Here is a 26,405-nt window from a genome sequence, read left to right on the forward strand (position 1 = left end):
ACACAGAGCTCTGAACAGCACCTGCCACACGTCAGTGCTCTGCCTGGGCCTCAGCGAACACAGTTACAAGGATCTCCAACTGGAAGGGGAGGTCTGACTGTTGATGAAGCACCAGGAAGGTACCAGCCAATGAACGAGCACGTTTGCTCCTTATGTGAGGCTGACAAGTGACAGAGCGGGTTCTGAATCTGGTTCTGCAAAAAGTCAAAGATACCCTTCCTATTACAGGTGTGTTAACACCAAGGAAATTTAGTTATTTGGTGTTTTTTTTTATAAGGAGGGAGGGAAGAAGAGGAAGAAGAGGAGGAGCGGAAGAGGAGGAGCGGAAGAGGAAGGCTGATATGGGCAAGGAGCAGGTCTCCAGGCCACCTGGCAGGGCAGCGCGGGGTGGAGTGCCTGCACAGCCAGGTGTACACTGAGTATCTCAGGCCGACAACGAGGGCTGGGCACTCATTCACAGTGCACACTTCACTTTACAGGAAGACAGTACTGATGGGTAACATGGACCGAGCAGTAAGACACAGAATTAAGCCATTTGCCCAGGGTCACAGAGCTAGGTAGTGGCAATGCCCAGACTCCAACCAGGCAGCAAAGCCCCAGGCCAGAGTTCCTCACCGCAGGCATACACTTGGGAAAGGTCACCCAACTACCTCTGTGTCCACGCCCAAGGGGAAGCACATGGGAGCCAAAACCTAAGGTGTGTGCACAACAGTGAGGTATGGACACAGGCAATGGGAGGGGACAGAAAAGAGGCTGCCCTGAAGAGTAAGCTGGGAGGAAACAGGAGTTGTGTTACATGACAGGATAACTTTTAAGATTTTAAAACTTAATATTTAAAATTAAAATTACCCTCAAAGTCATCCTAAAAGTAAAATGATTAGAAGTGATTAAGAAACAAAATATATCCCAGAACTTGTATTTGCATCAGTAGAACATTCTAGTTTTGCTTACTAAAGAAAAAAGTCGCTGTACTTCACAGAAAACATACACAAATATGCATGTAATTCTGTCAATAATTTGTTTAATAATTTATTTTTAAATAAATTTAACTCTACGGAAAAAATAATGACTTGTGGTATATTTGGTTTCCTCCAATTAGCCCAAAGTTGTAATATACATCAGCAGGGATAATTTTCCCCGTTATCACAGTCAGAATTTATACTAACATAATAGTCTTTCACTTTAGTAAATGTGTCACACACAGACATTTGGAGTCCTAACGAGCCCTATTTCGTCAAGCTCCCTGGGATGACTCGTGTGACCGGCGGGGGCAAGGACACTCTCCAGACAGGACACATCAGAGCCACTCTGCTGCACTGCACATGGGCACAGACGCTCAAAGGGTAAGGGGCGCCTTCCTCGTGTTGGGAGGGGTGACTGTTTTTTAAAATAGTATTTAGCTGAAAAAACGGAGTACATCTTGTCCTTAGAAATACCTTTTCAAAGAATTATTTCATTTCTATTGCTTTGCAATGAAACTTCCTACAAAAGACAACCTTTTCTATTAATTACTCACAAAGCAAGGTAGGAATCCATGACAGTGTTTTTTGCTCTAGTTAGATACACCTCAGATTACATTTCAAATAAAGAGGAGTAAAATGCACAGTTAAAGAGAGCTTCTCATAACGTGGACATCAGCACATTCTGTGACTTGACTCTACTAAACGTATTAACCACATAATAGCAACGGAGAACCCAAACTGAGTGTTTTGCTCCTGTGTAACTTGGATACACACGCTGTGCACACACACAACCACCTCCGGAGTAGAACAGGAACAGCATCAATTCAGGAACGTAATCAAGTCTTTACACTAAAAGCTGTTTTCAACATGCTTGTGAAATGAAAATAAATGAGTTCAACAATGTCACACTATCAAATACTATAAAATATTAATACAGATTCTTTTATTTTAAAAATGAATAATCAGCATAAAAAAAAGAGTGCAAACTGTAAAATAAATAAATTGAAAAGGAGAGACCACACTATCAATCAAATTACAGGCAAATTGTATATCCAACAAAGAAAACTTAAGAGGCACAGACACTCAGATTAACCAAGAAAAGATACTTGCAAGTTCCTCAGTATGAGCATGCTGTTACATAACACAGAGAATGCACATCCGAAATCACCAACATTTCTGAAAGTCTGTTTTTAGGTTAAATATTAAGCTAAAGTGAACCAGCTCTTCAGAACTGCACGTACTTTCTTACTGAAAGGGAAAATCAAGTCATTAAAGCAGCTGCTCCTTAATCTAGCCTACCTTATTTTTTGGATTGGATGTGTTCATTACACTTCGAGTCTCTTTTCCAGTATAAATGACAACACCTATTACAGTACCTGCAAAAACACGAAAGTGGTCCTTACAGAGATGCCTCAAAGGGTAAGCACAGAGAGAACACTTTCTAATCAATCGTCTTGATGGAAAATATTATTCACTACTTAATTTTATATAAATTTATCTAACAGCACATTTAATTTGGCTAGTTCAACAAAGTCTAATCTCAACTTTATAAACTCTGAGGAACTCAAATGATTTCTTAAGCTATACAAATTTACCTCCATTCAACATTAGAAAATGTACTGACATTCTGTTCACTGTCAAGAGAAAGGGTGACATTGCTCATTGGTTCACATGTGCAAATAGCACAGGTAAGTGAAGAGAGGCTGCGTTCTCAAGTGGTCAGATGCATCGTGGGACCTTCATACCAAGACTGCATCAGCTGAACCACCTTCCTTGTACGAGAGACTCAGGCACTACCAGGTCTAACAGCCTCTGCTGACATTTTAGCACATATATAATTAAAACACGGATAAACAATTACATAAATATCTGAAGTTGAATTTAGATGTTATTAGTCTTTTTTACTCACGTCTCCTGAAAAGTCTGGTTTCCTATCAAACTTAAGGTAAAAGAATACTAAAATACCCCTAGAACAACCCTTGGATTACGAAAGCTCAGAGGCACTCACCTCTGTAGTGTCAAATTAAAAACCATAGAGGTCTGTTTCTAAACTGCAGCTATGCATAATTTATATTCCTGGTTTTCATAAATTCTGAGGATGAGAAATGACTGAAGTAAGAAAGACAATCACGTCCATAAATACTCACTGAGACAAACACCACTGCAGAATCCACTAGAATCGCTACACAAAAACTCTTTGATGTCACATTAATGTGTGAAATTTAGTGTGTCATAAGTCAGGACCCATAGAATAAATGTGATTTTAGCAACCTCTTGGATTTATATGAACAGATAGCTGCACATTATACGCATTAGATAACGAACGGTTTCCTCCGTGGAATGTTCAGGAAGACAGGGAGGTGCCAGGGCTGCTCAGCGATCACATTCCTGAAGAGGTTACACATGTGTCTTGCAAAATAAGCATTTCCTTTCCTCCCCCCTTTTTCACCATGTGCTGTTGACAGAGCTGCGAGGCTGAATTTCCTGAGCCCCTGAAAGCAGAGCAGCCCCTCCAGCACAGAAGCGGCCCAAACAGCACAGATGCGACCTTTCTAGAGCCCTGTCCAACCAGACCTGCAGATGACAGGTCCGTACTTAGCATTCAGGAAAGCAGGGACTGCAGAGTGACCCGGTACCATCAAGGACTCTCCCAAAACAAACAGCGGCAGTTCTGGCATCAATGAAGCAGTATGTTAAATGTGACTGATCAGTATTTTCTTCCTACTTTGCCAATTAAACTTAACTTAAAATATAGGAGTGTCTCATGTTAAATAAGCTCACTAATGTTAAAAAAAAAGTACAAAAACGGAACAAGACAAACTGCAAAATTATTTTTAATATCAGCAGAACAAAGAGTCTCAGAAAAGACTTAAAAATTAATCAGGCCAGAAAACACTGTCCTAAAATCCAGACAAACTATTAGCAATGTTGATTCTAGGCTGGCATTACAGTCAGAAGTATCCAAAATCCAATCTGAGAAATGACAAGACTAACAAAACATAATGCATTCAGATACACATAATATTATATATAATCAGTATTTGCATCTTAAGTATATCATACGTAAAGAGTATTTAACAGAATTCCTCCTATAGTTTTCCTTGTATAATCTACTGAAGTCTGGTAAAGGCTCTCATATGTATTATCTCATCCCATTTTCACTAAAAAGGAATATTCAGTGTACTTAGAATAATGCATTGTTTTCCTGAGTCTGTCATGCTTTTTAACTACTAAAATTACTAAAGTCAGTACGAAGTACCTGCAGTATTCTCCATTCTTTTTGACAAAGGCCACCTACTTATGGGCTAGGACAGGCTGAAAGGTTGAGCAGACCCGGTAGGTACGGCAAATACATACACATATGGAAAAGGGACTACCTGTTGATTTAGAAAATGAGACCTGAGAGGGAACACAACAGAGCACATTCATCAGAAAGTCTGACAAGAGATAACGTGTCAGAGACAGACAGACAGACAGACCTCAAGAGCTCTTAACCAACCAAAGTCTTTCCTGACTGTCACTTAGGAACCTGCTGGCTCCCGTGAAGAAACTGCTTTCCTTGTGCCAGTCTCAACAGAACCCCAAGCATGGGTACCCACTCACTCCAGAGTTTTCCTGCACCTGGAATGGACAGCGAACACTAAGAAGATGGCCAGCAAAGACTATGGATTCGCCTCGGGACAGCAACATGGAGAGACTGAGCCAGGCACACAGACTGACACTGCGACCTGCACCAGGTCTGGGCTCCACCCACCGTGCCGTGTGTCCAGGGATGGCAGGGCTGCCCCACCCCCTTCCCAGCGGCCATGACTGCCTACCCCTGAGACCCAAGGTTCGAGAAGCAGCAACATGGGGTGCTGCATGCTGCTGTGTTCTCTGCGACTCCCACTGCTCCTGCACCGCGTGCCACCACGCTCTTCTGTGCAGCTACACCAGAGCTCTCCGGGTCAGGTCCCTCAGGGGACTGTCGTGGGACAGCCTCTCCTGCTTTCCCAACGCCCATCCAGCAACCTCTCTGCAGCAGGAGCCTCACAAACCATGCACACTAAAGGCACGGGTGTGATTTTAAAATTTCTCATCTGTCGCGTGGACTAGTCTGATAAAATATCATGCCAAAAATTACCAAGAGAAATGAAACAACACAAAAACCAGAAAGAATATATAGGTCCTGATTTTTTCAACATTAAATTATTTCATCAAACTGCTACAAAAGTGTCCAAGTGTTTACTCTCATTTTTTGTATTTATTGCAATCACTACCAGCCCTGGACCTGTCTACGCACACGCCCCCACTCTAGAGGGGTCACCCTGGACCCCCGTCGGCACACACGCCAAGCAGCCCTGCTCTAGAGGCATATCTCTGCTTCCAGTCTCCTGGCAGTTTAAGATCAGAAAACTCTCTTGTCCACTTATCGTCTGCCACGTGGCAGCGCTCTGGGACACTGACTCTGCTCTGGAGGAACGACATTCACTGACCGACAGGGGGAGGAAGATGGAGGGCACCACAAGCAGTTGTGTTTGTCCCTGTTTGGTGACCCCTGGTCCTTGGATCCTCTGTGGTGTTAACGTGAACCCTCGTTCCCATGCACTCAGAACCCCAGGACAAGGGAGGAAGGCCCATGTTCACCCCAACTAGGAGGCAACCTGAATTCGGTGGACACGTATCATTTAAAAAATAAGATTTAAAAAAATCTGGTCTTTCTTTCTCAACTTATAATCAAGTATAAAGAAGATATGAGCCCTTAAATTACTCCTGGAAACCCAGGTCTTTCAAACACTGCTCACTGATAATATATAGAGTCTAGTAATAGCTCACGTTATTAAGGTTTCTAAATAAAGGTAAGTATGTGTTAAAATATTTGAAATTAATGAAAAGAGCTTGCATTTTTAAAATGTCCAAACACAAGTTAAAATCAGAGGTGTCTTATTTAAATTTTTTCGAATGGATGGTATTTGAGCAGTATAAATACTTTCTTGGAAGTTAAAATGCCTGGGTGAGCTGCGTTCTACACATCAGGGCATCAGAAACCGTCCTCAACATGGCAAGCACATGTGACACCTAGGTTTGTGTCTGCTCTGGCCACATATGCAACTAGGAGCTACCACGTGTCAAGGTCACCTAGAGAGTGGAGGACAGGCGAAGAAAAGTGTGTGCAGGGAATTACTGGGGGCATCACAGAAGCCTTATGCTTGGGGGCTTCTGTCTCTGTGAGGAGAAAGGACACAGATCGACAGCACTGGGGATGAGTACCAACACTCTAATACACAGGGAACGGAAAATCAAATAAAACACATTTTTTTTAAAGCATCTTCAATATGATGGAAACAAAATAGAATACAGCTCTAGACATGGAAAATGTGAAATCTGTAACCAAGTATCAGCTTATGTGTGGTATGTTTTAAATATTTTCCTATAAACTATTAAATGCTAAAGACTGAAGGGTGACAGCCGTCAAGGACAGCCACCTGGATTCAAATCCTGATCCTGAGACAGCCTGGCTGTGTGACCATGCGAACAATGTGGGCCCACGAAGTGAGGCTACTGACGACAGCACCACACTGAGCTGTGGCACCGCTGTCAGCAAGGTCAGCACAGAACAGCAGTGGGGAAGAAGTACGAGCACAAGATTCTGAGACTTCTGGCCACAGTGCCTTCTCCACAGTGACCCCATGGGCACGGTGAGTCTCCCCTTCCTGGGGTCTACACAGCCTGAGACCTGGCCTGCTCCCCCTGACTCTCTCCTTGGTGTGCTATCTATCCTTAACTTCTTCTCATTCTCTTTTGAGAAATTTAAAAAATCATCAGTATAAAAATCATGAAATACCTCAATTTCTATTAAAATTGTCCCATTTGCCATCAAGCTTTTTGTTAAACATAGAAAACATTAGTATAAAACTAAGTCCCCTCTCATCCTCTATTCCCTAAACGGTGCACACGTGGACTCCTAGAGGAGTCTGCTTTACATGCTGCTGTGCACAAAGCCCCCTCTCCCCCGGCACACATGCGCACAGAACTGCCCTGCCCTCCCCCGAGCACTGGGCATGAGGCCCCGGTGCCAACCTCTTTAGCCTACTGTTGCCCCAGGCCCTCACACAGCTGCTGGTGCGCTCACGAGCCCTTCGCACACCTTTCCACCCCTTTACCTGGCGCACCTGTTTGCTCCTCCCTCGAACTCTGACCAGGAAAGGATTTTGGCTTCTTTGTTTTGGGGGGTACTCAGCAGAGTGTAAAGTACCCGCCTCACTTTACTAAGTCGTCCTTGCCCCTGAGCTCCCCAGGCCTGTGCATTCAACAGCTCCTGGTCCGTAGAGGGATTCTTACAAAACCACCAGAAGAGCAACAGGGCTCCAAGATAGGAAGGCTGCTGGCGTTGGGCCACAGACTGAGCAGACAGACAACCCTACCCCGACCATTCCCTAGCCTTCCTCCCCACCAGCATCCTTCAAGCTCCCTGCTGCTAAGATTCAGTCTTGGTTACCATTAGCAGGTCAGCTACTTTCTGAAAAGCTGGTCATCATTTAGATTTGAATACCTCCCAGAGAAATTTACTTTCCAAAATGTATATTTAAGGGACCTCCCCCGTTCAGCCACTAGAAATACTCCAACATCCTCTAATTTCACTCATTCAGAAGAAAATTAAGAAGTTTCATCCTCGTCCTCAAAGGCCCAACATGGAATACTTCCCAAGGCCCCCTATCTCACCTAATACTTTTCTCCCCAACAGACAACCCATCACAGTGACCTCTTACAAATCCTACTGGGAGACCAAGGAGTGGGAAGCTCCCCCCAGTACCACCACTGGCTTCCCCAGTTGTGCTATGCCACCTCCCAGTAAGGGACACTGACAAGTTTGCCGAGAAAAGGTATCAGTACCAGCAAAATGAGTGTGCCCTGTGCCATGGAGGGTGCACCCCCTGCCCCTCCTCCCCCCCCCCCCCCCCCCACTGCTCTGGGTCTTGCTCTTTGCAATGCACAGCCCACAGCCAGAGCTTGCCTAGAACACAGCCCCTCAGGGCCTACCCCACACCCGCCAACTACAGGGTATGATCAGTAAGGTCCCTGTGTGGCACAAGGCATTCTCAGAGAACTGCCCAGTCACTCCAATACACAAAGCACCACCTGTACGTGAGAGCTGACGCTAACGAGAGAACTCGCTTCATACCTGATGCGACAATGGTGCTCGCCCACAGCGTATTTTCTATGCTGAGACTCTCATGAACGGGTGGGTCACAGTCTTCCTGTTCAGAGAGAGAGAAGGGGAAAAATGGCAAGTAAGCTACTTTTTACTTCAGATATCTGCAGTGATAAAACCAAGTGTACAAGCTGGATTCAGTTAATGAGCAGTGAAATGGCACTGCAGAATAAAGGTGAAAAACAAGGGAATTGAGACAGAGGATCCTGGGAAGAGGGCAGAGCAGGGAGCTCTAGGAATCTCTCCCCACCTGGGCCACGACTGCACGGGCAGAATCTGTCTGATGGGACTATCTGGGGACCGCGGAGTCTGCTGCAGGCTTGCAACTATCCAGGGGAAATAGTCGGTTTGGTCTCTTCTAGCTCTTAGCGCAGTCACAGCTACCCAACCACGAGGCAGGCAGCTGTGCACCTGCTTCTGGAGCAGCCCGCAGACGCCAGGTGGGCAGAAAGGGCCCCGTCCTCCAAAGAGCAGGAGTCTATGCTCTCATCACTGATGGCTGCTTCTGATCACACAGGTGCAGACACAGGAGGCTGGGCGCCCGTGCTGTCGCCCCTCCAGCTCCAGCTCGAGTGACTTCAAGGGCATCGAGAGGGCGAGTGCCCCCTTACCCCCTTTTTGGGAGCCAGACATTAAACACTAGAACATTCTAAAACAACTGCACATATGGAAAAAAACACAAAGTGACTGTGCGTCCCCAAGAAAAATCTCAGAAAAGACCTGAAAAGACATCAGATGCACACCTCAGACTGATAACCCGGCACAGAGTCTATAATAATAATAATAATAATAATAATAATAATAATAAATAAACAAATAAATAAATATAATGATTAAAAACCCAGTAAACCCTGAGGAAGGGTGTGAACTGACTTCTAGAGTTACCACATTATTATACCAAAAAAAAAAAAAAAAAAGTGTTCAACAATAAAAAGGCATTAAAAAAAAAAAAAACACCCAAAAAAATAGGGCCCATATAAAGGAAAATTATCAATCAACAGAAACTACCCCTGAAAAAGACCTGATGTCAGATACACTAGACAGACTTTAAAAGAGAAGTATTAACGATGTTTTATAAAATGAAGATGTGGAGAATGCCAAGAAAACAATCTGTGAACGAAATGTAAATATGGAGACAGAAAACCTAAACAGAAACCAGAAGAAAGTCAAGAGCTCAAAAGTGCAATAACTGAAATGAAAATTTCTCTAAAGAGACTCAAGGCAGATCTAACCCTGCAGAAGAGTCAGCAAACCTGAACACAGAACGATGGAGATGACCAAATCTGGAAACAGAATGAAAACAGGTGGAGGAAAATTAGAAGGGTCTGAGGGAGTGCAGGATACCACGGTACAAACCAATATATGTATTGTGGGAATCCCGGGAAAACAGAGTGAAAAGGGCAGAGAAAACATGTGAAGAAGTACTGGATGAAAACACCCCTAACCTGATGAAAGGCATGCATGTAAACAGTGAAGAAGGTCAACCAAATCCCAGGAAGAAGAGCTCAAAGAGACCCACATAGAGACTCATGATTTTTTTTTTTTTTTTATTTAAGATTTTTTATTTATTTATGTGACAGAGAGACAGCCAGCGAGAGAGGGAACACAGCAGGGGAGTGAGAGAGAGGAAGAAGCAGGCTCCCAGCGGAGGAGCCCGATGTGGGACTCGATCCCGGAACGCCGGGATCACGCCCTGAGCCGAAGGCAGACGCTTTTAACGACTGCGCTACCCAGGCGCCCAGAGACTCATGATAATAGAAGTTTTAAAAGACAAAGACAAGGACGCCCAGGTAGTTCAGTCAGTTAGGTGTCCAACTCTTGTTTCAGCCCGGGCCATGATCTCAGGGTCGCGAGACGGACCCCTGCATTGGACTCTGTGCTCAGCGCGAGTGTGCCTGAGATTCTCTCGTTCTCCCTCCGCCCCTCCCCATCACGTGCTATCTCCTTCTCTAATGTAAATAAATAAATCTTACCAAAAAAAAAAAAAAAAGACAAAGAAAAAAGAGAATCTTGAAAGCAGTACAAGAGAAGCAAAGCATTACATACAAGGGATCCCCATAGTTAGGTGCAGATTTCTCATTAGAAATACCGGAGGTCAGAAGGTAGTGTGTGGGTATATTCAAAGTGCTCACACACACACACACCCATGTCAGCCAAGAATCCTATATCCAGCAAAATTGTCCTTCAAAAATCAGGGTAAAATCAAGACATTCCCAGACCAACAAAAGCTAAGACAGTACGTGACCACTAGACCTTTCCAGCAAGAACCACTCAACAGAGTCCTGCAGGTGCAAGAGGAGGATACAGTAACTCGAAACTACACAGAGAAATAAAGATCTCAAGAATAGTAAGTACACAGGCAATTATAAAAGCAAATATTATTGTTACAACGGTTTGTAACTGCATGTTTTGTTCTCTACATGACTTAACAGACTAATACATAAAACCTAGTATTGTTGTAATTTTGGGTTGTAACTCCAAATCTTGTTTTCTACATTATTTAAGAGGCTGGTGCATTTAAAAGAATTATTCATCTACATTTTTAGGCACAGAACGTATAAAGATGTAATTGTGTGACATAAGCGAACAAAAGGGGTGGGGACAGAGCTATAAAGGAGCGGAGTCTTTGTATGTTATTGAACTTAAGTTGGTATAAATTCAAACTAGAGTGTTATATCTTTAGAATGTTAAATGTAATTCCCATGGTAACCACAAAGAAAACATCTATGGAATATACACAAAAGGAAATGAGAAATTTAAACATTTCCCTACAAAAACCAACTAAACACAATAGAAGACAGTAATGTAGGAAATGAGGGACAAAAAACCAAAACAAAACAAAACAAAAAACTATAAGGCACACAGAGAAAACTGAACAATGACAGAAGTTTAGTCCCTTCTTTTAAGTAATTACTTCAAGTATCAATGGGTTTGGGGCGCCTGGGTGGCTCAGCCGTTAAGCATCTGCCTTTGGCTCAGGGCATGATCCCAGAGTCCTGGGATCGAGCCCCACATCAGGCTCCTCTGCTATGAGCCTGCTTCTTCCTCTCCCACTCCCCCTGCCTGTGTTCTCTCTCTCGCTGGCTGTCTCTCTGTCAAATAAATAAATAAAATCTTTAAAAAAATGTATCAATGGGTTAAACTCAACAATCAAAAGATAGAGATTGGCACAATGGATAAAAATACATGATCCAAGTATATACTGTTTAGATGCTGAGACTCACTTTAGATCCAAAGACAGAGAGGTTGCAAGTCAAACTATGGGAAGAGATATTCCATGAGAATAGTAAACAAAGTGAGCAGGTGTGGCTATACTAATATCAGACAAATTAAATGTTACACCAAAAGAGGTTCCAAGAGAAATTATATATTAATTAAATGTTCAATAAGGCAGGAAGATAGGATTACAAACAACTGTGCATCTAATGAAAATCTATAAAAATATATGAAGCAAAAACTGACAGAATTTAAGGGAGAGATAGCTCAACAGTAATAGAGACCTTAATATTCCACTCACAATTATGGCTAGAACAACCAGACAGAACTAAGTACAAAGAAAACTTAGCAAAATAAGCCAACTAGATCTAATAGACAAACAGAACACTCCACCCAAAAACAGCATACACATTCGTCTCAAGTGCACATGGCACATTTCCCAGGATAGACCTTATGTTACAAATTAAGCCCCAACAGATCATCATACAAAGTAACTACTCCAACCATGAGATAAAGTTAGAAATCAATAACAGAAAATTCACAAAATTGTGGAAATTAAACACTTTTAAACAACCAATGGATTATGAAAAAATCACAAAGGAAATTAAAAGATACTTAGAGACAAATGTTAATGAAAGCACAACTTACAAAAACTTGTGAGGTGCAACATAAGTGGTGCTAAGGGGGAAATTTATAGCTATAAATGCTTATATTAAAAAAGAGGAAAGATCTCAAATTGATGACCTAACTTTACAACTTTGGAACTAGAAAAAGAAGACTAATCTAAACCTAAAGCTAGCTGAAAAAAGGAAAAAATAAAGAGTAGAGCAAAGACAAATGAAATAAAGAACAGGAAAACAATCCTAAAAGTGAATGAAAGCAGAAGTTCGTTCTTTGAAAACATCGACAAAATTGGCCAACGTTTAGCTAGTTGGACTAAGAAAAAAAAAGAAGACCCAAATTACTAAATTCAGAAACCAAAGTAGGAAAATCACTACACTTCAACAGAAATAAAAAGGAACCAAGAAACTGGAAGAATGGATGACTTTCTAGAAACACAAAACCTACTAAGACTAATCATGAAGAAATATGAAATCTGAACAGACCTGTATCTAGTTAAGAGTTTGAATCAATAATAAAAAATCTGATGGAGAAAAGGCCTGGATCCAATGACTTCACTGGTGAAATCTACCAAAAATGCAAAGAAAAACTAACATCAATCCTTCTCAAACTACTCCGAAAAATTAAAGAGAAGGGACATCTCCTAACTCACTCTATAAACCTGGCACAACCGATACCAAAGCCAGACAAAGACATGATAAGAAAAATAAACTAAAGATCAACATCCTTTATGATCACTGATGCCAAAATCTTGTAATACTAGCAAAGAGAATTTAGCAAAATATTAGAAGGATTATACACTATGACCAAGCAGAATGCAAGGCTGGTTCAACATGTACGCCAATCAATGTAATAAATTACATTAACAGAATGAAGAAAAAAATCCACATGATCATCTGAACTGATGCAGAAAAAGCAAAGATTCCATACGCTTTTGTGATTAAAAAATAAAGACTTAATATTGTTAAAATGTCAAGACTTCCCAAAGTGATCTGCAGATTCAATGCAATCCTTTATCAAAATCCCAATGACATTTTCTGCAGAAACAGAAAAACCCTCTTAAAATTCATATGGAATCTCAAAGGATCCCAATATCCAAAACAGTCTTGGAGGAACAAAAAAACAAAACTGGAAGAATCATACTTCTTGATTTTAAAACTTACTACAAATCTACAGTAATCAGAATGGTGTGGTGCTGGCATAAAGACAGACATACAGACCAATGGAATAAAATGAAGAGCCCAGAAACAAACACTTTCATATATGGTTAAATAATTTTTGATGAGGGTGCCAAGACCTTAAACCTGGGAAAAGGGTCTTTCAACTAATGATGCCGGGAAAACTGGATATCCACATGCAAAACAATGAAGTTACCCTTCCCTAATACCACATACAAAAATAACTCAAAATGGATCACAGACCTAAATGTAAGACGTAAAACAACCAAACCCTTAGAAGAAAACATAGGACAAAAGCTTCAAGGCACTGGATTTGGCAGTGATTTCTTGGATGTGACACCAAAGGCAGAGGCAGCAAGAGAAAGAACAGACAAATTGAACTTCATGAAAATTTTAAATTGTGTGTATCAAAAGACACTATCCAGAGTAAAAAGACAACCCACAGAATGGGAGAAAATATCTGCAAATCATAGATCTGACAAGGGATTAACACCCAGAATATAAAGAGAACTCCTGAAACTCACCACTACCACCACCAAAAAAATGTTAAAAAGGGGGAAAAAGACTTGAAGAGACATTTCTCCAAAGATATACAAATGGCCAAAAAAGACATGAAAAGATGCTCAATATCACTAATCATTAGGAAACTGCAAACAAAACCACAATGAGGTTCCACCGCACACTCATGAGGACGGCAACAGTCAGAAAAACCGAAAATGGAGGATGTGGAGACACAGGACCCCTGTGCACTGTTGGTGGGAATGTAAAATGGTGCAGCCGCTGTGGAAAACGGTATGGCGGGTCCCCAAAAATTGAAAGCAGAATTAGGATTTGATCCAGAAATTCCACTTCTGGGTACAGACCCCCCAAAACGGAAAGGAGGGTCTGGAAGAGATATTTGTACATCCACGTTGGTAGCAGAATTATTCATGATAGCTACAACGTGGAAGTAACCCAATGTCCCATGGATGGATGAATGGACAGGCCAAATGTGGCCTATCCATCTAATGGAATATTACTGAGTCTACTACACCTGCTACTACACAGATAATCCCTGAGGACATGGTGCCAAGTAAAACAAGCCAATCGCAATAAGACAAACACTGCATGATTCTAGTTACGTGAGGTACTTAGCCAAAAAAATCTCGGAGACAGAAAGGAGAATGGTGCTTGCCAAGGGCTGGAGGGACCAGTAGGGGGAGTGAGTGTTTAACTGGGGCAGAGTTTCAGTTTTAGGAGATGAAACGGTACGGAGGTGGACAGTGGTGATTCCCGCACAACATAATGAATGTACTTACTGCCACTGCACTACACACTTAAAAATGTTTAAGATGGTAAATTTTATGCTATGTGTATTTTACCATAACAAAATGAAAAAAATTACAAAGATTATGGGAATATTTTTTAAAATGAAATTATAAGTGGAAAGAATGCCTTTAATCAATTCATTTTTAAGATATTTAACTCTAACATAAATAAAATAGTTTTATATTTGCATTAAACCACTATATGTTCTAATTTTTTCAGGCAGCAAACTAAAATTGTATCTTCCAATATGTAACTTAATAACACCACAGCATTCCTGGAAACGTATAAAATATTATCACAGATAAATTATAAATTAACCCATCAACCTCTACTTAGTAGCTATTATAGAGTATCAATATCCTCTCCTTGCCTTTCACTAAGGACAAGGATTATGCTTTTCAAATGTACATATATATGTACATTCACGGGAGAAAAAAGTGTATCTGAATATTTTAAAACTAATACATAACTGTATCTACCTCTATAAAGGCAACATTTGTATTTTTCTTTAAAATTATTATTACACTAGGTACTTTTCATTAAAAAAAGCTCACAGATAAGCTGTATGTCACAAACTACTGTTTACGGATCTCAAGCACGGCCACACGTCACTATCACAACAGCAATCAATAACGCACACTCTAGTTTTGTCTTTAGATTGTAACGTGTGTGTTTAAACACAAAAGTATTTCAAATCTGGGAACTTTTCACCTTGATCTGAAGTCATCGTCTACACAGCATCTTGCAATTTTGGTTATGGAGTGTTTCTAGAACAGAGAATTACAAAAGCCCGGAGCTCTGCCCCTGGAAGTAACCCAGGAAAGATTTTAAGTGTGGAGGCATATTGCCTCTAAGTGTCTATGAGGTACCAAACCCTTCACTGTCCTGGCATGAGTCTCTCCTCTATAATGCCCCCTCCATGGAGAATTGTATTTTAAGGTCACAGAGAAATAAAAGTAACTTGGAAAGGAGGAAAGAAACTGAAATTTTCTAACGTGTGTGTAAGAAACAGAGGTCTGTGCTACTGGCATTTTCCTTCCGTTCACTCATCAAACCATTTCCTTTTCTTTTTTTTGAAGATTTTGAGAGAGAGCGAGCATGCGAGAGAGAGCACAAGCAGGGTGAAGGGCAAAGGGAGAAGCAGATTCCCCACTGAGCAGGGAACCTAATGCAGAACTTGATCCCAGCACCCTGGGATCATGACCTGAGCCGAAGGCAGACACCTCACCGACTGAGCCACCCAGGCGCCGTCATCGGATAATTTTCAAATGATATAAATTCTGGCCGTTTTGCTGAATACTTGGATACTTGCTAGATATTTGGTTCTCTGATTTACTTGTGAGGCACAACTAATCTAAACCAATCCAGACAAGTTTCCAAAATATTTCCCCTAGTATTGTAAATATTGATCAGGTGCAATGTTATAATTTAAACTGAATTCAAGGGAAGGGCTTGGCACATAGCTGCCGGTGGACGTGGGACAGCAGGGGCGGCCACTGCTCAGCCTCTTGCATTCCGAGCACTGGTCGGTCAGCAGTTAAGTCTTCGGACCACACCCATCTGCCCTCACAATGCCGTCAGTGCACCCTAAAAAAAAAGCTACCACTCGACAGATGAGACAGGCAATGTCATTCAGTGTTCAAAACACAGGTGAGTGCTGTTTCTTAAAAATCAACCCATTTTAAGAGCGGAGAGGGGATTTAATTTAACTGCGCCTCAGGTACATCCTGTGGGAAGAGGAGAGTTCATTCTACTCTTTCCAACAGGTACCCGGTACCTAAGCACAGCCCACAGCCCGTGTTAGAAACGGACGCCACGAGCAGAGCTGAGACCTCCTTTCACCACAGTCGCCACTGGTCTAGTACAAGAGCCAACAAGGGACACACACGATGACACACAGTGCGCCACAGGCACACACACGGGCGGGCAGAGGTGCAATGGTATCAAAGAACAGAAAAGAAAAGGAAGTCTCCAAATACAGTTCTTAGACTGGGTGTTAGAATCCAGGAGCTCCACAGATGGCCTTTTTTTTTTTTTTTTAAGATTCTTATTTATTTATTTACTTGACAGAGAGACAGCCAGCGTCAGAGGGAACACAAGCAGGGGGAGTGGGAGAGGAAGAAGCAGGCTCCCCACAGAAGAGCCTGATGCGGGGCTCGATCCCAGAACGCCGGGATCATGCCCTGAGCTGAAGGTCGACGCTTAACGACTGAGCCACCCAGGCGCCCCCACAGATGGCCCGTGATTACAGGGATCTATGGGCCATGGAAGCCGCCTGCCTCGTCGGCCCACGCCCTGCTTCTGGAGACACTCACGTTTCTTTTTCATCTTACAGTCTCCCTGAAGTTACTGCTCCAGTTACAGTTGTCAGGTAAAATACGCTACACACCTTGCTGCATTTCCTAGGTTTAGCTGGAAAACCTACCGATAATCACGCAACTCCATCGATACACAAAATACTAAGGAAAAGTATTTCTTAAGTAAAAAAAAAAACAACAGGCTTACACTATCCCAATAAAAATGTGTTAATGGAAAACAACTTGAAAGAAGAGTCAAAAGAGTAACATTAGTGTTTCCATCAGAAGGATAAGACTATCACACTTTGTAGTACTTTTAACTAAACACTGCATTTTATACAGCTTTACACCAGTGGCAATCACATCCTTACAAGTCTTAGAACACCGCTGGCATCAGATCCAGCTCCCGGAAAGCAGCTAACACACCGTCACTGGAGTCTTTACAATACAGAAGCCCTCTACACGTCAACTGTTTTGTACTTGAATTTATTTATACCTGAACTGAACTGTCTCATTTCTGATGCACTGAGAGAAGCTCTTAGAATCCAACTCTGACAGACACTGTTGGACAGACAGAACAATCTATGTAAACTCACTTCTATTTCCCAAATACGGTACACATGGCTTATATTTCAATTGTATGTTAATCTAGGAGTTACAGCCACAACCTAGCAAACGGAGTATATAATCTGAAAAAATCCTGCCAGATAAGTGTGACACATACACTTATCATTTAAAGTATGAAACAAACTAAATGATTCTCTAATATGAACTGAATTATTTTCATGTATTGGGGCAATTTCCATGCTTCTCTACCCGCCCCCCAGACTGTGAGCTATGTAACTATGGTGTTGCGCTAGACCTTCTGAGCGCCTCGCACAGCATAGGCGCCCATACCTGCCCAGGAAGTGAATAAATCAAAGAGTAGAAACACGTGGAGCTCCCCCTCTACTTTCCAGTGCCCCTTATCTTTGCACTCCGCATGAAGCCAGGGTCTGCTGTTATTGTAAGCTGTCCTATTTCGGCGGCACGCCTTTGAAGCACTCCTTTAGGCCAACCTGCCTGCAGCTGCCCATCACCACGTGACCACAAAAGTACAAATGAGTGATTTTATGAGTCTGAAACTCTTCCTAGGGGTCCCTATACATGGACATTTAAACATTACTAATGCACGCATATCCTTTAGTACAACATTTTCCCACTGTGTCAAACTCCAAGAAAATAAGGCATCAAAAATATACATGAGGGCGCCTGGGTGGCTCAGTTGATTAAGCATCCGACTCTTGATTTCAGCTCAGGTCATCATCTCAGGGCCATGAGATCGAGCCCCACGTCTGGCTCTGCACTCAGTGGGGAGCTGCTTGAGATTCTTTCCCTCTCCTTCTGCTCTTCCCCCACCACCCCCCTTGTGCTCTCTCTTTCTCTAAAATAAATAAATAAAATATTTGAAAATATGTAAATATACACATATTACAAGGCTTTCTAAACTACAAATAAAAGATTCAATTCAATTTCGTTTTAGAAACTTAAGTTGGTTCTCCCATTCCTTTTTTACAACTATTTAATCATGTGAATTCATTTTGTCTATTTCTAGCACAATTATGTGTTGAAGAACACACAGTATCTGCACACTTTTCAATTCTGTAATAACAATGATGGACTTTAAACATCAAACTTTTTCTAATATCAAGAAAATTATTGTAAAAGATAGCTCTTTACCAATCTCATATAGTACAGAATAAAGACTGGGAAGATGGGAAAGAAATTATCTCTAAGGAACTTTGTCTCTGGGTTTCCTTCTCTTTAATGTTACACAGTTTGCAAAGATGAAATTTGCTCTGGGGAGGGAGAAAGCAAAATGTCACCATTTAAAGCTGTTTTCTCAATAGTGCACTGCACTTAACAAATAGAGGTTTGCTTTTTAGAAAGGGAGTATTTTGATTGGAAAAGATCTGAACAATGATGAGTGTGCTGTGATTTGCAGAAGAAACGACAGCAGAAAGTGCATATAAAGAACATTAAATGGGAAGGCAATGTTAAAGGCCCACGAACATTGCTAATATTTCAAAACTAGCTACAGTTTTAAACTCTAAACTTCAAGGAGAACTGCTAGGTCCTGAACAATAAGCAAATCAATTCTATCAATAATAATAATATGAATCATTTATATTACTCGGAATGTCACATAGTGAGCAGCTGAGGTTAGGGTGAGGCAGAAGCAGACATTATTCACCATGTGCATACTTAAAATACATAATACATGTATTGCCACAGGACACCTGAATTAATTTGTTCTGATTCTGATTTACTTACTTATGCTGTTATACAACATGTATTCTCCCCTCTCAGGTTCATATTCTAGAAAAGGAATATACGCACACTACTTCTTTAAATGCTCACTTCATACTCCCGGAACTAAACTGACGAATTCCACTTTCCGGTTACAAAACCAGTTATTCAGCATGGTTTTTCCTTTCCTCCTTTTTGAAAGATGTACACGAAAATAAAGCTCTTTCTCCTTAAATACTCCAGAACCCACTATGAGTATGTATTTAAGAAGAGTGAAATAAAATCTTGTTAGCAATAGCAAACGGAGGCCTTGGAAGGCCGGGCAGCTGGACAGCACCGATCAAGAACGTGCAGTAATTCACACGAGGTCGATGGAGGTTCATTGAACTCCAGGGCCTCGATCAAGTCCAAATCCCGAGACAAACTCCTTGTGTCCTCCTCTCCTGGCTCCGGAGGGGCCTGTGCCCTGTGGAACACTTTTCCTCACTTACAGAAACTGGAGCTCACAGTGTTTTCTCTCTGCCGTGCGTGCTGCTCTGCCGTGCGTGCTGCGTGCGTGACCTACAGGCAGCCCGAGCTACTCCCACACCTGGCCTGTACAGTTTGGGGAGGCAGTGGGGATGGCAGCAAATTCAGGTGACTGCCTACATCCCAAGCAAACCAGAAGTCTAGAGGACTCTTTTACATACATCAATTATTACAATCTCTCGTCTAAGCTGAAAATCCTTAAACGGCTTCTTCCTTCCTCTGACAAGACCTTCAGGATGGAGCCTGGCTACCCTTCCCCCACACCTGCACGCTAACTCACACACAGTCTCACACACTCAGCCACGCACACAAGTCACACACTGTCCCATGCTCAGTCACGCACTGTGTGAACTGTGCTTTGCAGCCTGGCTGTGTTCAGCCACACTCTTGCTCCCTCGCACTGACTTCAGTGGGATTCCACACATTGTCTAGCAGACATTTCTAACTCTTAGCAAGTGATAAGCAATATAAATCTGTGAAACAGAAAGGAAGCAAATAATACTCCAAAATATTAAGAGTGGCTAAGTTAATACCTTTTTTTTCCAAAGATTTTATCCATTTATTTGAGAAAGAGAGAAAACACAAGCAGGCAGAGCAGCAGGCAGAGGGAGAGGAAGAAGCAGGCTGTCTGATGCGGGACTTGATCCCAGGACCCTAGGATCATGACCTGAGCCACCCAGCTGCCCTCTAAGTTAATAACTCTTAACTTATCGTACTAAGGAAGCCCTCTGGTAAGGCTTTTTATCAAATATGCTAAATTGTCTTTAATTAGAAGATGCTTTTTTCATAAATATTTTTACAAAAACATATAAAGATCTTGGTTTTCTCCAGAACTCATTATACACTGCCGCATCTCCCTCATCTGTTTCCATGAACACCTTGAACATGCTATTACTGAAGCACTCGTAAAAATAAAGTTACAAAGCAATGACCAATGACCATCTCCTCCACAGGCATCCTCATTTTTACATCCCCATAATCTGCTCATTATCTGGCATTAGCAAGTGCTTTCTCAAATGATGACAACTGCTCGCTAATCCCGGTACGTGAACAAGAGAGAAACGCAGCAGACTACACCAAGAGAAACCTGTAGCAATTAGAAGTAAACTATAGTCGTATACTAAAACCCCTTAAGTAGTATTATAAAGCCTAGTCTAAGCTGATAAAATCAAAAGTTCTGAGTCCTCCAAATCCGACGGGGGAGTCATCGGGGAGAAGGGGCTTCAAGCTACAGCAGAACACCAGGATCACCAAGGAATCAAAGGAAGCGCACACGCGTGCGCGAGCAGACACCAGCCGTCCAGTCCCTACGATTCAGGAGACGGTGTGGGTATCACAGTGTATTAACTACTGCCCAAACTCACACTGAAATAGTCAAAGTACTTCATCTTACCGACTCCTAATATTCTCAGGGAGAAGGACCTTTTCCAGAGTAAATCTGCTAAACAAAAGCACTGTACTGAGTATATCCCACAGAGAGATCGCATGCGGGAAAATTTAAGAACCTGAAACATTCTCTAGGCTTCCCCTTTTCAGTTCAAAGCTTCTGTTTTCATTTATTCAAATTTAAGGTTTGTTGTTTTTAACTTCTATAAACAATGAATACACTAGTATTTAACAAAAGATTTAACTTACCCTGGTAAATGTGCCTTCAAAACTATGAATATCCAGTTGTGGCTTCTGAGCATAAACATAAGCACTGATTGAGAAAAGGTCCTGGAATACAGAATATCTGAATTAATTACATCATAATTACACAAAATTACTTGGTAATTTTTCAATCACCAACTAAGATTTTTCATATGTTATTTACCAAAAGCGATGATTGGTTTTCCTATATTTTGTGTGCCAACAGTATGTTAGGATGGAAGATAACTAAGGGAAATAATTTTTAAGTTCAACAGAGGTGTGGCAATTTCTCTTGGTTCTAACAGACTATCGCTTAATGACAGGTGTGTGTCGAGCACTTGGGAGATGCTCAAAAACTCCATGTTGCCCGGGCTGTCCCAGATTCCAAGTTTAAAGGTGGAGATAGACTTTGTGGGGTTTTGTTATACTGTGTATGAGTATTCACAAGTTACACGGGTACCCAAGAATTTAGTGGGATTTAAGTAATCCTCACAATTCTGCATACGTTCTATAAAACAATTCAGCAAATTCCTAAATTTACTTCCATGTTTTTCTTCTCACCGCTACTGTATTTGCTATAAACAACTGACTTCCTTAAAGCCATGAACATATTGCATTTCTCCCATGTGCCTGAACCACATCCCCACGATCTGTATTTATAAAATTGTATGGGAAGGCTTTAAACTAATCACACATCACAGCAATTTTCCCAGAACTAGCTTCAAAGTGGAAAAAAAGTGGTTTAGGTCACCCCACTCACGGGAAACAGCAAATGCTTAAACAATAAGTCTCCAGAGATGACATTTAAGCACAATAACTTATTTTAAGACATTTATAAAAGTACGTCTGCCAATTTAGAAATTTTAGTTTCTGAAACTATATAATTTTATTAAAATAATGTTATAAGTGAAAATGTATTGATAACAAATTTTAATTTTTTAAAGGTGCATGATTATCTTTACCAGGAGATCACAAAGAATTTATAATACTGGAAAGTTCCTCGTCTGTGTGGACTTCAGCAACACCAACGCCCAACATGGGATTCTGACTGCACTGTCCACTAACCAGCCCACGGAAGAGTGACTTTGCATTTCTTCTGTATGGTGATCCCACACACCCTAACGCGCCAGCGTGTAACTGACATTAGGAGACAAAGCTCCAAAGCACACAGGTAGGAAGCACACCTGAGTTCACACAGGGAGGATGCGAGTGATCACGTGGATGTAGAGCGACCTACTAAATTTGTTATAATCTAAATATGCTCCTGTATTTTTCAAACTGATTCATGTAGACACAAGTAATATTCCAAGTGGGTGAGTTACATCCACGGATGGAGATTATTTATACTGGAGCCTTTCAGAGTAAACTATTAGAAGTCTTTTAGCTCTTGATATTTCAGTTGTTTTTAAAAAATATATTCTTAATTGGCTATCAGAAAGCTGGACAAGCACAAGGCTATACAGAAGTTCAAGAAATCTGTCCTTACTACAGGCCTGAAATTTAAACAAGACCCACATCAACGAGGAGGTAAAGAACTCCAGCCCGCTCCATGCTCCTCGCCAGGGCCACTGCCAGCCTGCCCCCAGGACCCTGAAGCCACAATGCCCTGGCCTCCATGCTGACCACAGTTTCAGCCTCTCTGCTGACCTCTGAAGAAAGACTAGGATTCCTCTTCCATTCCGTTAGGAATCTACATGTTAACAACAGGCATCAGGTACACCTGAAGATAACTGAAGATGCTCAACTGGAAAGTGATAAGAGACGTCTAAGTTTAAGGTAAATTCTGTAATACAAATGCAGGTTTGATACAACAATCTAGTGACTACTGAAAAAACTAATGGAAAAAGAGAAAAGCAGCCACTTAAACAAGAACTCGTCAGACTCAAGCTCACTGCACAGCAAGGTAAAAGCCATGGATGGCAGGCCAAGCTGGTGTCTGAATAGGGTGGGCTTCCCACGTGTGCTGAGAGACAGGCGGCCCCCCAATCTCTACCCTGCCCTCAAGCCCTCCTTGGAGCAGGCCTGATGCGGCGTCTGCAGCACAGCTCTCACAACATGGCCTGGAAGTCACATCATTTGGAACCCTGGACTCACAGACCCCAAATGCCTGCACTTGACTCTAAGCTGGACCTGACGCAGTCTGCCAGTGCTATTTCAATCATGGCACAATGAGCACCAAGCTGAATGCAGGAACAGGCTCACAAACAGAGCTGGGACCTGCAACAGGTGCAAGAATCCACACCCCTTGGAGGGACATTAACCATTAAAACAGCCTGGATGCTGGCTGGGCCATCTGGGTTACCTGCATCAAGCTGCCCACGATCAAGGGCCCACGCTCTGATGGGCCATATGAAATCAAGATGCTATGGGTACCTGCATGTGACCCCTGCCCAAAGCTGCAAGAGGGAGGCCCATACCATCCTGGTGACACACCCCCTTCTGTCTCGGGAGAGTCTGGCTGCTGTTAACTTCTGGTTGGCATTCCAGATCAACTGCAGTTTGCATCAGTGGACCACGTGCCTGAGCCCACTTCCCTCACCTCCCCCACGGATGCACCTTAGAGTAAGGTAGTTTGATTAGTAAGTGCTGTTGCCCCAGAAAGTTAAATGATCTCTTGTGGACCATTCCCCCAGATAAATGATGGGGACAAAGCGGTGGTGGGGGTGGTGGGGTATGTAAAGCTATTTTGAAATGGTTTGAAGATTCAGATTTCCTCTTGACCAATTCCTAAACATGATGTGTCTTCAGGATTAAGTTGTATAAAAATATTTTACTGTATGGGAGCCTCAGTGGCTCAGTCTCTTAAGAGTCTGACTCTTGATTTCGGCTCAGGTCATGATCTCAGGGTCATGAGATCAAGCCTCACATTGGGCTCCATGCTGGGCATGGAGCCTGCTTAAGATTCTCTCTCTCCTGGGGCGCCTGGGTGGCTCGGTCGTTAAGCGTCTGCCTTTGGCTCAGGGCGTGATCCCGGCGTTCTGGGATCGAGCCCCACATCAGGCTCCTCCGCTATGAGCCTGCTTCTTCCTCTCCCACTCCGCCTGCTTGTGTTCCCTCTCTCGCTGGCTGTCTCTATCTCTGTCAAATAAATAAATAAAATCTTAAAAAAAAAAAAAAAAAAAAAAAAAAAAGATTCTCTCTCTCCTGCCTCTTCTGCCCCTCTCCTCCTACCCCACACACACACTATCTCTCTTTCTCTAAAGAAAAAAATAATTTCCTGTAAAAAATGCTTTGTGCTTTTTTAAAGAAAAGATTTATTTATTTGAGAGACAGAGAGCAGACTCCCCACCGAGCATAGAGCCTGTAGTGGGGCTCTATCTCACGACCCTGAGATCCCTCGACCCCTCAATCTCATGACCTGAGCTGAAACCAAGACTCAGGCACTCAACCGACTCAGCAACCAGGCACTCCAAATGCTTTGTGCTTCTTGCATAAAACCCTTTCAGCCGAAAGTCTGGGCAGAAAACGTGAGGACTCCTGGTGGCGCAACACTGGGGAGGAGCAGAGGAAGGTGGTCACCCTTGCTTCTCACAATTGTCGGCAGGCTCTCCAGACCAGCAGGAAACCCTCCTGCTGCCAGTGATTGGCATTTGAGATTCAAAGGGGCTGCCAGGCCTAGAGCACATCCGGCAGCTGGGATTTCTCACTTGGACTTTGTGGTGAATGGTACTAACTTCATGGGCTCTGGCCAGGGCCTCTAAAGGGCAGACCTGGCAAAAGGCATGCAGATTGGTCTCACCCGGCTGGTTGAGGTCCTAAAACAACAATACTGCTAGCACTTCTCCTGTAAAGACACCTTGGCCAAAGCAGTGGGCTGTACAGAAACAGAAGCACAGACTTGAGAAAGGCCTGCTCCCAAGAAAGGCCGGCCCTTGGGTGGGGTCTAGAGACGTGGATTTCAGGAGCGTTCCCACCATTCCCAGATAAGAAAGACTCACTGTGCCTGAACGATTTATTCAATCAGTGTGCTTTATACCAAACATCTGGTTCCTTCTGAGAGTCTGGCACCTTGGCATGTGCCAGACAGAGGAATGCCTCCATGAGTCTCTCCTGCGCTTCCCTGGTAGGCACCATCTCACTTGTGTTCTCATTATGTGCTGCTGGGGGTGTGCAGCACATCCTGTGGAAGTCCACTGGGAGGGGCTCCGGAATCTTGCGCCTCGTTTCCTCCAGATTCACCCCAGTGCCTTTCACTTGGCTGTGCCCCGAGTCCCGACGCTCGAATAAATCATGGTCATAAGGAGGACTATGTGCTGAGTCCGGGGGGGGGGGAGGGGTCTTCCTAGGGAATCATTAAAACTGGGGGTGGTCTCGAAGATCCCCCAAAACAGAGACTTCACCATTTTTATAGCTCTCATTTTCATTTTTTGTTATCTGTTTTATTTTGGTTTTGCCTCAGAACAAATGTTTTAGCGTGGCTACCACACTTAGAAAATCACAGACTTGAAGGCCTGAAGACCCAAAAGCCAAAGACAGGGTAACCACAGCAGCTGAAGAGCGATGGGGGAGATGGAGACCTAAGGTGGGAGAGTGCCTCAGAGGGGCTCTAACTCTGGCATCCTCTCACCCCGACCCCACATGACCCACATGAGGGGTGGGTTTCCAGCAGCCCAGCTGACAGAAGTGAACAAAGACCCCAACTGCAGGGAAGACAGAGCTCGGAGTTCGACTTCAGACCAGTGAACTGCCAAGTAGAACAAAACCAAACAGAAAAACAGTACTCTTCAGAAGAACATAAGCCAATCCAGAGTGTCTACAATGTATCATTAGAAATGCAGAAGACACCATCCAAACTTCTAGACATATGAAGACATAAGAACATAAGATCCACATTCAGGCAAGAATTCAATCAATAAAGACTAATTTTGGAGATGACCAGATATCAGAATTAAGAGATGAGAATTTCAAAGCAATTTTAACACCTCAAAGAATTAAAGGAAAATATTCTCCGAAAGAATAAACAATGGGAAACCAGAGCACAGAAAAAAATATATATTTAAGGAAAAAGAACCAAATGGAAATTCTAGAATTAAAAAAATACAGTATCTGAAATAAAGTTATTAGATGAACTTAACAGCAGACTGGAGATGACAGAACAGAGTCAGTGAACTTGAAGAAAAATCAAGAGATAATGAATCTGAAGACACAAAGAAAAAAGATTTCGGAAAGGATATGGCTGCAGCAC

The 26,405-nt window shown here is 42.5% G+C and overlaps 1 protein-coding gene across 8 annotated transcripts in view; it reads right to left on the minus strand.

Annotated features, from left to right (window-relative positions):
* The window catches only part of ATP9B (ATPase phospholipid transporting 9B (putative)), a 250,435-nt gene that overhangs the window by 120,610 nt on the left and 103,420 nt on the right, over window positions 1–26,405 (minus strand). For 6 of the 8 annotated variants that reach the window (XM_026496508.4, XM_057313317.1, XM_057313322.1 and 3 more), the window contains 3 exons: window positions 21,227–21,307; window positions 8,125–8,200; window positions 2,262–2,338 (listed from right to left, as the gene is read on the minus strand). In XM_026496508.4, the coding sequence (XP_026352293.1) occupies window positions 2,262–2,338; window positions 8,125–8,200; window positions 21,227–21,307 (234 nt within the window). The remainder of the gene's footprint in view (window positions 1–2,261; window positions 2,339–8,124; window positions 8,201–21,226; window positions 21,308–26,405) is intronic. The other 2 variants (XM_057313321.1, XM_057313320.1) reach the window with 1 other exon arrangement.

This window comes from Ursus arctos, unplaced genomic scaffold (assembly GCF_023065955.2).
Source record: "Ursus arctos isolate Adak ecotype North America unplaced genomic scaffold, UrsArc2.0 scaffold_17, whole genome shotgun sequence".
In the NCBI taxonomy this organism is placed as follows: Eukaryota; Metazoa; Chordata; class Mammalia; order Carnivora; family Ursidae; genus Ursus; species Ursus arctos.